General features: G+C 40.9%; 1 protein-coding gene across 1 annotated transcript; it reads left to right on the forward strand.

Annotated features, from left to right (window-relative positions):
• Positions 1 to 7,557: 7,557 nt before the first annotated feature.
• Positions 7,558 to 14,328, forward strand: map6d1 (MAP6 domain containing 1). Its single transcript, XM_062429239.1, has 3 exons — positions 7,558 to 8,078; positions 8,860 to 9,187; positions 14,251 to 14,328. The coding sequence occupies exons 1-3, from the start codon at positions 7,558 to 7,560 to the stop codon at positions 14,326 to 14,328; spliced, it is 927 nt and encodes a 308-aa protein (XP_062285223.1).

Below are 14,328 nucleotides of genomic sequence, written 5' to 3' on the forward strand. Positions count from 1 at the left end.
TTTCCTAAAAGCTCTCTCCTGTTCTTGTGGTCAATGTTTAGTCGAAGGCGGAGCAGTATAGTTATGCTGCTTTCAAGCACAGCTTGTAAAAACGACGACTCAATTGGCTTTTCAAGATCCCCTCCAGACATTTATTAAGACTTATAAAAAATACTGTTTGGAACAATAATGTGTGTCTGATATGGTTTTTCGACAAGAATGGTATAATAATCACATTAAATCTTTAAAATGTAATTTCCTCCTTCTCCCTCATTAAAAAAAAAACATATGTAGGTATATATCTCATTTCAGAAGTTTTCCTGCTGGACACGAGATGTCTCCTATTTCACTGTGAAGTTCATCCTCAGTGTATGTGCACTGGAGGCTTCAACTTTCCACATCACATTTACCTAAGTTGCATACTGGGTCAGGATTGGTTTACAAACTGGTTATGATGTCACAAATCATCATCATCCCTGAAATCTTTACACTTTCTGTTTTTATACAGCGCAACCATGAGTTACTATATAAAGAGCACAAAACGTATTGGACATGTTATTTGTAATTTATTCATTGATTAAGGACTGTTAATCGCATATCTTTGGATTCTGAATTGTGGAAAAAAAGACAAAATAATCAGAACAATTGAAAATGAAAATAGTTATCCTACTATAGTTTATGAAAAATGGTATAGATTTTCATATTAAGTGTGGATTCAAGGAAAACAACCTATAACAACAGTGAATCGTCACTGTAAAAAAAAAAGTCAAATTCACACATCTGGACAAGAATCTGCTTCCACCAACAACTATTAAATCAACATTGCTTTTTCAAACAAGTCAAACTCAAACCTTATTCAACAGGAACAGCTGTAGATCTATTCCTTTGTCTGCTGTGTCTCCAGAATGATGTCGCACTTTATTTTATTTCTTTATTTTTTAATGCAGTTTCATGAGCAGCTTGCTGGTGAAGATCCCAGCAACAAGGATGAGAACCATGAACAGCACAGTCATGCCACGACGTAACACCAGCTGCCTGATCAACAGAGGCCACGGTACTGGAGCACTGGTTATCCCGTAATGGCCTGGACCAGGCACCTGCAGGTTTGAGTTCTCCTCCTCAAAACTCAGATTAGATGAAACGATGAAAATCTGGGACTCTCTCACAGCAGCAAGCAAATGTCCTGATTAGAAAGTTGAGAGGGGTTAGTTGAGAAGGGAGAACTTATTTACCTTTGTTTTTCATTTCCAAAACTTCTGTCTCTTCTGCGGCCTGGACTCCTGCTCTCACCAGCGCCTGTTAATTAATGGCAGCTGTTTATAATGCTCATCAAAACCAAATACACACTGTTCATCTATAGGGACATGAACTACTATAATTAAACAAGTGCACACAGGATTGTGTCTTGTCACTGTAGAGGACAGAAAAGACCAGCGAGTTTGTGTCCAAGGTTTCTCATACTGGTGGTTTTGCAAGTTTTAGCCTAATTAACTACATATTGTGTTTATTTTACATTACTGTCTGCAAACCATTTCCAAAGCATACACCGTAGACATGCACCTTTGTCACTGAAACATCTATAATGATCAAATGGACAGCTATTTTGCTGTTTAAAAAAAAAAGTGATTTAAAAATGTTGGAACGTATATATTTTTTTAGTTTAAAGCTGGTGTTATTCTGTATTTTTCTTCACCCCTCTGGTCTATATATCCCTGCCTCTGCTGAGTTACTTTTAACTCCAGTGGGGACAAAAATGTATCCCCCTCATAGTGATTTATGCTTCCTCATTCACAGACCATATAGTAGAGGAACACATCTCCAAAAAGGCTTACGTTTTTGAGATACCCCCACCAAGGTAGTTGAGGGATAGCTGTAGAAAAATAATTTTACTACAAAATGTGTCTATTTGGTTGATGGTTGGTCTAATTGAATGAAAATAGTAAAATATGTGGCTTCTCCTAAAGGGACAGGGATGCCTTATCACATGTATGTCTGAAAGATCAGAATGTCACCAAATTTGGACTGGACATTCACAGGTTTGAATACAATAAAGCAAAGATTTCATCCTACCTTTGTCCATCTTTGAAATGTATACACTTAAACACACATTAATTATAGGTGAAAATTAGGAAATTAAAGATCCAAAAGGTACATATATGTACATATATGTCTATCATTATTAAAGTAAGAAGACTAATCACCAAAAAATGTGTGTTTATATGTACCATAGACTGTATATATGACATGATATATCCTATCCATGTCACTTATTGACCTTATTGTCATTTATATGATCACATCCCCATATGCCAACATGAGGAAAGGACAAGGCATGAACTTGACATCATATCACTGAGAGTAAAAGTATTATTGATGTATAGGATTATTTTTTAATGATTTAAATATTCCTGCAAATGCAGTGGTTAAGTTCAAGTTCTGTAATTGCTTTATTAAAGTTCATAATTATTTTATATATGTTAGGCTTCATATCCTGTACAGGCCCACTGGGGTTCTGATTTATTTTCATGAATAAAAAGCACACTCCATTTTTTCACATATCACACCCTGTGATTACAGTTAGAAAAAAGCTATCACACCTAGAGAGAACACAAAAACACAATGCAAAAGAATATTGTCTACATAGAACAATGGATTGAAAAACGAGACTAAGACTGTACCTGAGATATGAGTGTATCACAGGCCGCTGCCAAACCAGTGCCAACTGAAATACCTGTTAAATGAATAACCTGCATCCAAAAGCAAAAACACAAAGTCACCATTAGAGAAGATAAATATAGATAAATTACAAAACACAGATAAATGCATAAGTTCAGGGTTAAATAAATTGATTAAAAACTAGCTGCCAGTGCAAACAGGTGGTGTTTCTCACCGCAAATGCTAACGCCACACCTGCAAGCTGACTTTTCCCAAGGTGACCGCAGAACACTGTGCTGACGAAACTGATAAGAAAGATCATTAGCTGCAAAATGAACTGTAATACAGGGGGTGGGGCCACATTTTCTCTCTCTGTCTTCATCATAATAAATGAGAATTAAATCACAGCAAAATTAGTAAGTATCCAAACATGTAGCCTTCCTTTACAGTTGTGTAATTGAGAATGATTTGCCACACCTGTAAAACTTTGTCCACACTTCAAATCAGCTATTTTGTTTAGACAACTTCTCAAAAATAGTTTTAATTCTTAACCTGAACATCATTATATTAATGTTCTTGTTGTTTCAGTTGTCACCATCGCTATTTGGGACAACATAAAGCTCAAACCATACCCATTAAAAACCAAATGTAAACACAATAATACAATAGTCCATTGAATCCTCTTAGATCAAGAAAAAAGGATATGTTCTTAGTTTTGTTAGTACATGAATTACAGTATAAGAAAACATACTGTTAAATGTTCAACAAATGTTTTGCCAGTGTGGAGGATAAACCATAACAACACAAAAAAGTGGAATAATAAAGACTAGGAAGAAATAACCACAGGTCCTGCTAGTTTGAGCGAAGGAATTATTTCATTCCTGTACTCCACCGGGAGACAGTCCTTGATGCTCTTCAGACAATTTCTACCATAATCTTTGTAAATAACAGACACATAATCTGCTTGACTCTGTCTGTTTATTTCAATTTGATTGACAAACTTTAGTCCTAAATTTCCCATATCTAAAAAAAAAAAGTTTTTACAGTGGACAGGTAAAACTTTTTTTTTTTTTGGAACTTCAGGTCTGCTTCCCCTTGTCTTCCTTAGCTGAGTCCTCTTGTGATCTTTTGAGTCAAACAGCCTTGTCACCTGGGACGGCCCTGTTGAACTCACCTCCCCTTGCTGCAGCTGCTCTAAAGTTATACAGAAACCTATTTAGAATTCAGTTGATCCAATGAAAAACCTGAAGCCTGGTTATTGTGCATGTAGTAGACAACACTTCTATACTACCTTGGTTTTGCTGACCTTCAGTTGACTTGATGTAAAGATGCATAATTTTACTTTAGAGTGCAACTAAATAATAGCCAGGTGTTTTTTCTATGCCTGTGCTGTTATATGAGTCTCTTCAGTACTCCATACGCATATAAATAATGTATTTCAGCTCTATTTGTTTGATAAAGGTGTCACTTCCCATTCACCTACAGCATCATCGTCTACTTTATTGCAAACATACTGTAACCATAATGCGGGCTGATCACACTGCAAAACTCCAGCTTGCAAGGCAACTCTTAGTCTGAGTGGACCATGTCAGTCAGACACTTTCACAGAAACATGTTTCCATCCCCCACTTTTTCCTGAGGTGGTCACTAATGAAACCAAACTGAGTTCCTCATACATGAATACCAGTTAGTCAAGTTAATTTGATTGAATGGCCATCAGCCAATCACAGGCATTTACCTAGGGAAGAGTTGTTGTTTAAAAAAAAAAGACCTCCCTTTTTATAAAAATAAAAATACATACATATTACATCAGGCAAAAACATGTACACAATACAATATAGGAGAATTGATAACATCAATGCAATAAGAGAGGAATAAGTATTCTAAATAAATTGAAAATTAAATAATTGTAAGCTGAAGCAATGGTTACAACTATAGTGATAGAAAAAAATTGAAATGTATGGCATTCATTTTGATTTGACATGTTGACATGGAGAATGGGACAGAGACTGAAGTCAGAGGGTTGCAGGACTCATGCCCACCCCGTGAACTACCACACTTTAAAATTTGCTGCTTCACTCCTGATGTCAATAGATGATTCTTAGCAACTGGACTTTAATTACTTCCAGTTGTGCTCTTCCACTTAATCTCGGATCTAATGCAGCAACTATTTATTGAGGTTGTAGAGTCAGTGTTGGTCTCAGCTGTATAAACAAAATCACACCACAAAATCATAAATGTTTCTGTTTTTTGGGAGATAATCCAAAAGAAACAGGCACAACCCCAGACCATTTACATTAAAATATACACTCTGAAGTAGGGTGGTCTCATATTTCTCCAGCAGATGGTAGTGTCACACTGTTATTTTCAAAGGTTTCTACTTACTGGCAAATGCTCATTACCTGCTACAACAAATTCACTGCTAACCTAACAATGGTCAACTTATTTAATTTTTTGTTGTTGAAAAGTTAACTACAGCTATCCGTTTGGCTCACACTACACTGTTTGGCTTCACCATCTATCATTGGAAGTACAGTGATGAAGTAACTGCTGGTGTGATCAAGAGAAGAGGGAACCTGAACTTTTGGTTAAAATGATTTACAGGCAGCAGGCGCCTATTCATCTTTGTCAATGACAGTTGCCTTTTCTGTGTCAGACCCTCCTAGGTGCCTCATGCAAGAGACCAAGCTCTCCTTCTCTGAGAACAGCTCATCGAGATCAGATGTTATGCCTTCAGTGCATCAATTCCAACTCTGTCAAATGTATGTACAGATGGGTGACAAATTAAAGGAAAAACTTGGACAGGTCTGAATACTTGACCCCTACAGTGAGTGGATCTGGTGGCTCTGTTATGCTGTGGGGGGTATTTTTCTGGTATGGTTTGGGTCCACGTGTCCCCAAAGAGGGAAGGCTCTCTGCAAATCAATGCAAAGTTGTTCTAAGTAATCAATTTTATCCTATGATGAAACAATTCTATCCTGATGGAAGTGGTCTCTTTCAGGATGACAATGCCCCCCATCCATAGAGCATGAGGGGTCACGGAATAGTTTGATGAATATGAAACCAGTGTGAATCATATGCTGTGGCCTTCACAGTCACCAGATGTTAATCCAGTTGAACACCTATGGTAGATTTTGGATCGATGTGTTAGACAGCGCTCTCCACCACCATCATCAAAACACCAAATGAGTGAATATCGTTTAGAAGAATGATGTTCATCCTTTCAATAGAGTTCACAGACTGTAGAATCATTGCCAAGACACCTTGAAGCTGCTCTGGTGGCACTTGGTGGTTCAACACCTTACTAAGACACTTTGTTGTTTTTTCCTTCAATTTGTCACCCGTCTTGTATATCCTTCCATTTCATACTCACTAAACCATAATCAGCTGTAATTCTCTGTAACTTTACCATTAAGAGCTTTTCTCATTTACAGTCTCTTTGAGGCTTTCGTTTTTATTGCCAAACTACAATTATGGACAAACAATCAGTTACCTTAGAAGAAGCAGAGTACTTCAGAGTCTCTTTATCCACTTCTAATTCCACTTGAAGGGCAGACACCACTATGATGCTGTGGATGACGTTGTAGCTCAGTGATACAATGTGCTTATAGGAGTCTGCTATTCATATTCTCCTTTTGTGTCAGGATGTTGTTGACCAGGCACCGAGTGGGCTGAAACACAATGGGACCCAGAAGGGTTAATTGGGGCAAGCAAAGTGAGAACGTACCTGGCGTACACCTATCCACCGGGCTGAATTAGCCTGCAGTGCTGTCTGAAAACATATTGTAGGCCCTAACGAGGAATGTCACAGAGGACCTTATATGAGCAAACAGATCAAACAGAACAGGCCCACATGGGATTACTGTGAGTTTTTCCCTGCCCACATCATCTGCAATACACTGAGAGGGGGCCCTCAGGGGACCACAGATGGCCTGGGGACCTGCAGATCTTCAGCTTGTTACCTGTTGTGTTCAAGTGTCCCAGTAAACCATCACAGTGTGATAGTGAGCCAGCATGCACAACACAGGACTCTGAAACTGAAGCAGCTAAATGGGATTTAACCATCATTCATTTTAGTATTTACTACTCTTTTATTGTTTTCTTATGGTGACATTCATTCATTTTATAGAGATACTGTACCCTACTAGAAATTCTGCAGCAGGATGTAATATAAAACCAGTTGTGCTGTTTGATTTACAGTTTTAAAAAAGTATGTTTTTGAGAGCAAGTCGTTAAAGTATATTTTCTTTGAGCTTCATGGCCATAAAATGGTTGATGCAACAATTGGCAAACCTTGAGACATTTTTGTGGGCCATTTAAAAAAATATTCTGCACACGTTCTCCAGCTGGTTTTAACTAACTAGATTGTCTATGTTGTATAATGTGTACCAGCCTGCACTGTACATTTTGACGCTGCATCATAATTATGTAACCTCAGCATACCGGCAACAATTAAGGTGCGTTCATCTCACTGATGGCAAGTGGAAAAGCAATGACTCATCTCTGGCTCTAGATTTTTAATCGTACAAGTGGATGCGTTTGTTGAAGGGGTCAAAAAAATGAGGCTACTTAAATTTTGAATCCGATGAGAGTGATGCGGACTCCTGGGATCCGACTGGAGATGCGGAGAATCATTTGCCACAGATTCCTCTGCATAGTGGAGGCACTATCACAGACCACGTGAGAGGAATATTCAATGACGGTCCCCGACAGACCGGTTCATCTCTGCTAGTGCTCCTCTGCTGCTGACATGGACTCTGGGACTCTGTACACTCTCAGCTTCCCTCAAACGGACGCGGATTGAGGGCGACACTAAGTCTGAATGTAACCTTTGATCTTTTTTCTCTTCTTTTTGTTTGATTGTTTCTTTTCTTTCTTTCTTCTCCTCCACAAGTCAAACAGTGAGGGGGGGGGGGGGGGGGTATGGCTTGGCCGTGCATCAGCAGAGTGTGCTGCCTGGCTCGGTTTTGGAACCAGTTCGACAAATCGGACCTCTCAGTCCCGCTCACCATCCAGAACTACTCGGACATCGCCGAGCAGGAGGTGCGATCAGTGACCAAACAGGTCTCAACCCCGGAGCCGCGCGCTGCCGGCTCCCCTCAGGCGCCCGCAGATGGACCGGGGACCCGGGGATCTTTCAGGGTACGGAAAGAGCCCAGTTACAAGCCCCGGGAGGATTACCACCCGCCCGGCGTGCCTTTCCCCAGCGTCACTCAGTACAAGCAGGATTTCAAACCCTGGCCCATTCCCAGGAAGGATAATTTCCCTTGGATTAGTAACGGGGGGAGCAGGAGGGACAGTGTGTCGGACAGCCCGGCGAACAGTTACCACCACAGCCAGGCTCAGCAGGGGGAGAGCCGGGGGGAGAGAGAGGAGCGGGGCAGGGGGCAGAGATGGGGGGAGCAGCAGCAGGTGATGGAGGAGAGCAAAACCAGCTCCTACAGGTAAAACACATCAGAGATAGTCGACTGTTTCAGCACCTGTCGCTGTCCACTCCATCTGAACACAGGACTTGTGAGGAAAACTGGGGGGTGTCTGTGTGCTTTGATGCTTAATAGGATTTTATTAATAGTTTATTGACTTCCAGGGTCGACCTACCAAGCATCTATGAACATAGGGGTCATCAATAATTCTCTTACACATTTCACATTTATATATGGGAGGACTCAAATATGAAAAAAAAACAGCGGCGGAGATATCTGGACTTTAAGCCACTGGGTCAAGCTGTAAAAAAGACTGGATCCTATAGTTAATAATGCAACTTAATAGCATCTTTGATTAGATCCCATTGGCCTGGTAAATGCATTTGTCTTTCAAACTCTACATCCTTAGTTTAACACTGGCTGTGAAATCTGTAAAATGTCGCCCATCCAATCCAAGGTGTTATCATTGTTATTTTATCAGAATTTAAGAGACTCCCTCCAGAGACAAAGAAGACAGTATACAACTATTTTCAAAGGCGGAGTAGCACTTAACATGACAACTAAACTAATGTTCATGTGTAAAATTGGTGGAGTGCCCCTTTATGTTAGTCTTTGGTAATTGTGCATGCTTTAACAAAGTAGTCAACAAGTCAAGATCATCATTAGCATTAGTTTTGCATCCATATTTTCTCCAAAGCATCACTTCAAAACCAAACCTGGTGATAAAACATTATACTGTACTGACTGTTATCCCCTCTCCTCCCCCCATCTGCCCCAATCTGATGCATCTCTCTCCCTCCAGGCAAGAATACAGGCCATGGACAGGGGTGAGACCAGCCAAAAGTGCAAGAAGAAATCCACCGGCTCAATATTCCAGCCCTAGGACAGAGGCTACCCATTCCCACTGTGAGACCAGCTACCAGGCTGCCTACAGTGGGGAGGTCCACAGGTCTATAGGGCTGCATCAGGGAGAGAACGTAATCCCCTCTGCTAGCACCAACATACAGCCTGCCTCTGTCCCCCAGCCCATCCCTTCTGCCCTGCAAGCCGGCACTACACACAGCCTCTCGAGCCTCCAGCAGAGCATCCTGCCTGAGAGGACCGAACTCAGTGGAACAAGCAAGGGAGAGGTGAGTACAGACAGTGCCGTCATTTTGAATCTCCTATCACACTATTTTTTTTAAAAGCCTGAAGTGACAAACAGTGTCAAATAGTTCAGTGAAAGAGCTACAGGTCTGAATTGCAGCATGCTCCTCCTGAAAAGTCATATTCACTCATCTCCCAGGTGGCCTGTTGCTGTTGGGGCGCTTCAGAAAAGTGATACAGCATTCTGTCCTAAAACGGCTCAAAGTGACCCAGCTGTTTAAAACAGGCCACGTACTGTATTAGGTAACACTCTGCTGGTGCTACACTCATTACTTTGACCTGGATAGAAAAGGCTGGATGAGCCCAAAAAAGTAAATGGATAATTAATTAACTGTGGTACATTTTGGTCAGAAAACAAAAACAAACCTGTAGACAGATGTTTTTGAAAATGACACCACACATTTTTCATCTTTCATCAAACTCAATTCATGTGCTCCTCTGTCACATGACCATTTCAGTGGAAAAAAAGAGTACAAACCATAACAAACTCAGCTACAACAGTCATTTATCATACAACATGTGACCATGATATTGTCCAGCAGCAGAATGACAGCAGTTGAAACTGACCAAAATAGTCTGACAATTGTACATTTTGTCCCAGATTTGAGCTTCTAGACATATGGGACATAAAGACAAGCACACAAAGAGACAGATGTACACTCAGATTGACATTTGAAAACCAGGCGAAACTAACTAAATGCAACAAGACGAGAGGATTTGCCGTCATCAGTTCGGTCAGGTTGTTCCAGATTATTGTAGGATAAACTGGGTGAGGGGACATTTTCCTCTTCCCTCTCTCCGCTCTTTGGATGCTGTTGCTCGGGTCAGCTGCTGCGTGACAGTAAATGAGGCAGTTTTTGGGAATCTCCAGAGGTTTAGTGCCATCCCTCTTCTCCGCCACCACACACTCTGTGCCATCTGCCAGTGGAGAGCTGGGGTTGCTCTGAGCTGGGCCAGGTCAGGCTAGTTGTCTGATTGTGTGTAGCAACATAAAGCTACATGTAGAGCTATGTAGGGAATGACGATGTCTCCAACTTCACTGAAAAAGTTTGGAGGCTTTGTGTTTCCAGATCACATTTGTGTGAGTTGCTTAGTCAGTCCTGGACCAGGTTGACTTCCAAGCAAGTTGTGATGTCAAAAATCCTGTTCATATGCCCACCCCTAAAAATTGGATTTTCAATAAGCAGAGAAAATTCCCCCATTCAGCTGATGAATGTGAAAACAGCCTTCCAGTGTCAAACTCTGCACATGCATCATTCAGCACAGGGAAGCTCAAACATTCAACAGTAGGAACAAGAAACAGAAGGACATTCATTCTTTAATTTAAAAAACAAGACAAACTTCTGCTTATTTGCATACTTCTCTTAATAATGACTGCTCTATTAAGCTGTAATGTACCTCAGTGAGCTGTGTGATGGTGATTGAGGTCGAAATGAGAGATGTCAATTGCAGGACACAGACTATTAATATCACTGGCCCAGTTGGAGTGAGACATCACAGCACATGAAGAAGGGAGGCGCTGCTGGCATTACGTTTGACTGTGGGACTGCATTTACTATTATATGCACATACATACAGTACATGGTTTTTGTGCAGTTTCATCAGTCATACCCCAATCCGCCAGTATGACACAAACCAGCCTGGCAGCAAATCAAGTTGATCTTAGATAATCCACCCCCCACCCCCCAGTCACTGGCGGCCCACTCACTGCCAACTCATTATTGACTCACCGGCCCCCCTGCTGAGGTTTCTGACCAAGCATTACACATCCCACTCCAGCATGCATTACACTGGGTCATGGCACTTTGCTGGTATTTGTCTGTGAGGGCATGCTCAGTTTTTTGTTGCCATTCTGTAAAATATATCAACAAAACCAGCAGACAAAGTTTCCTCGTGTAGCGCGGTGCAAAAAAGATTAATCAAAAAGACAGACTGTATCTATTCATTAAAAGATTTAATGGTTAAGTCCCGAATAAGCAGCTGAAATCAAAATCAATCTGCTCTTGATGATGAAGGAGTCGGGCAGCCATGAAAACCTCATTATTGCTCAGATCAATTTGTCAAATTGTGTGCTCCCCCACCTATGACAGAGAAAATCCATTTTGATAGATAAAAGCCATCTCTAATTTTATGACATGCGGCAGACAATTGTCCGATTAGAACACGCTGATGCTTTTGGCGATGAGACAGACGTGTTTTCTTGAACTCACTGAACCTATTGCTTAAAAACATCCTGGCGAAAGGGTTATTGTGAGCTGTCAGATTAGAGAATAAACCTTTGTTAAACCTGAAGCCTGGCTTGTCCTGGCTTAAATGATTGAGGCAAACCGCAGCTCTGAACTCTCAGCAGAGCCTGGTGACGGACCGCAACACAAGGCAAACAGATTTGCGAGGATGGCCTGTATAATCCGCAGTGTGTGTCAGGGATGAGCGAGACAAAAAAACGTTGAACGGGGAGCACATTTAGCATGCAGAGTGGAAACCTCAGCAGGAGACTCTTGTTACGACAAATTCTTGGTTGTTTCATTGTCAGCTTAGCGGTTTGGGACTGTGCTCTTGGATAACCACGCTTTACGTCTCGGTACTATGTGTGAAACTGCCCTGTTTTCGTGAAGGCAGATTCCCAGTAGAGGAATAGAAATGCTGCTCACAAACGCTTTTGACTGCATAAAAAGCTTTAGACAGCCAGCAGGGACCATGCATCCTAAAAATTCACTTTCCTGTTGCCTCCTTTTTCACATTTCTCCTTCTCGTTTTGGTTGCCTCTTTCATTCTTTCACCCATTGTTTTGCTTTTCCCCTTTCCTCTTTCCTTCCCCCTTAAATCTACATCCCCCAAGCCAGACTTTCTCCCCGTTCCTTTCACTTGGACCTCTTCCCTTTTCCCACGCTGCCCAGGACTACAGAGGAGTGTCCTGTGCCAAACTGGCATGGCTCTGCCAGGGAGAAGCGGACTGCACTAATAGCAAGGGGGAAAGGAAGACGAAAGGTTTGGGTAAAGAGAGAAAGAAAGGGAGCCAGATGAGGACAGAGAGGAATGAGATACAGTGTGTGATTGACATTGTAGGTGAGCGAGAATGGGAGAGGGAGAGGGGTGGAGGAGGGGAGCTAGAGCACATCATTTGATGGATTATCTGTTAAAGTGCGATGTTGCACAGGGTTGCAGTCTTCTTTGGCACCAATCTAATTTAGTAGAGAGGCAGACCTGGCTGCTGCACAGAGCAGAAAAGATGGAGTTGTGTGTGTGTGTGTGTGTGTGTGTGTGTGTGTGTGTGTGTGTGTGTGTGTGTGTGTGTGTGTGTGTGTGTGTGTGTGTGTGTGTGGGAGAAGAGGGAGGGAAAGGGGAGGTGAATACACTTGTACAATTGCACACAACAATCTGACTTGCTGAACAACATGTACAGCCTTCCTTGCCACCCACGGTGCTGTATAGTCACACTCAAAGAGCTGCTGGGACAGCAAGCTTACACCCTCTCCAAAGACTTGCGCTCCTCTGATTGTCTGATGTAGGCTCCCATACTCCACAGCTATGCAGAGAAACTGAAATAGTCTGGCCCATTTTTAATGACAGAGTCATTGCATGAAAACTGTTAAGTTTGAGTCCCCAACATTTTAAGGTAAAAATAAGGCAGTATATAACTGTCAATATTGGTTTCAATGGCATAAGACACTAATTCATGTGTAGTTATTAGCAAATAAAGTACTAAAATTACTTATATTTATATTTTTAACTGTTTCCTGTCAAACTATAGTCATTTTGTCAAGTCCACTCTGACCATTTCTCACATTCATGTGTGGTAACAATCAAATCCCGGACCTTTTTGTTTTTAGGAGCATTGTTTCTCTCTTCAGGGGAAATGTATTGATCAAAATCTTTTAAAACGTTTAACTTAAAATAACATGATTTATGTATATCCATGAGTTTCATGTTCCGACCCATCACACCATGTATTTCTGCACTAAAATACTGTACTGTCTCTTTAAGTGAAATCACTAAAAGTTTGAAGATGGCGAGTTTTGAAGTTTTAGAAGTTTTGTTGGTACATTCTTCTTTCAAAACCTTCTCTGTTAGGCATAACAAATGCACCTCATCACTCAAAACACATGGATAAACATTTTTTAATGAAATGTTCAATATTAATTTGTATAAAACTTGATTTTTTTAATGTAGCTGTATGCCAAGTGTGGTGTTAGCTTTGACAACAGATCATTTCTGCAACATTACTTTGAATCTTTCCACCTGTCACATAGCATAATATGTTTTAGACTACAGGTCTAACATATTCTTCATGCTATAAAATATAGAATTGTACATTTGGTTATAATCAAAAATTTTAAAATTCTGAGGTCCAAACTTAACCGTTTCTAGGGAATGACCCACAAGCAATCATTGCAATGAGGATTTTTTGTTCAAAAGACACTTAAAAACTTAAAAGCTTTGGACACAATTAAAAATGTTCAAAACAGGATCAAAAAATGAGAGTTTTTTCACCAAGTATTTGAACAGATTTAGAAAACATTCCACTGTGATTTGCAATGCCAGCTTTCAACTGAGATATTTGGATGTGTTTTCTTAGTTAGGCTCCAAAATGACAATAGTCTATTATCTGCACATTGTAGAAGATGAAAAGTTCCATTGTGCATTTCCAAATACCGTATTTGGATTTGGCTCCACCTTTACCGAGTATCAACCAGTTTTCAACTACAAATCAAAGTTGAAATCCCAGTTGGAGCTTAATGCAACTATAATACCAGTGACTTCTCAGTGTCACAGGCCATTTATTTGGCATAGCCCGGTTAGACTCTGGTCATGGTTTTAGAAGAGCTGCCATCAGCAGAACAGAGAAGTGCTAAGCAGGAACCAGACATACAGTCTGGCTGCCAGTACTCTGACAGCAGGCCTGATGCTTTTTGACGGCACAGTCCAAGTAGTCTCCTCTCATTTCATGGGTCCAGTGTGAGCACCACAGCTGCTGCTCACTCTGGTTTCATCTCTGCGATCACCTTAAAAGCTCATCTTATACCCATCTCTTTCTGTCTTGTCTCAGGAACATCTGGTTAGGACCAAGCTCCCTCCAAACCCTTCTGCTGTCTTTCAAAGTGGATCGAGGGTCTTAAACATCTGA

This window comes from Scomber scombrus, chromosome 11 (assembly GCF_963691925.1).
Source record: "Scomber scombrus chromosome 11, fScoSco1.1, whole genome shotgun sequence".
In the NCBI taxonomy this organism is placed as follows: domain Eukaryota; kingdom Metazoa; phylum Chordata; class Actinopteri; order Scombriformes; family Scombridae; genus Scomber; species Scomber scombrus.

What these genes read in the sequence shown, in the direction of transcription:
- map6d1 (XM_062429239.1), top strand. Translation starts at nt 7,558, where the DNA reads ATGGCTTGGCCGTGCATCAGCAGAGTGTGCTGCCTGGCTCGGTTTTGG. An exon ending in AGCAAAACCAGCTCCTACAG is followed by an intron (nt 8,079 to 8,859) that starts GTAAAACACATC and finishes CTCTCCCTCCAG; the next exon opens with GCAAGAATACAGGCCATGGA. An exon ending in GTGGAACAAGCAAGGGAGAG is followed by an intron (nt 9,188 to 14,250) that starts GTGAGTACAGAC and finishes GTCTTGTCTCAG; the next exon opens with GAACATCTGGTTAGGACCAA.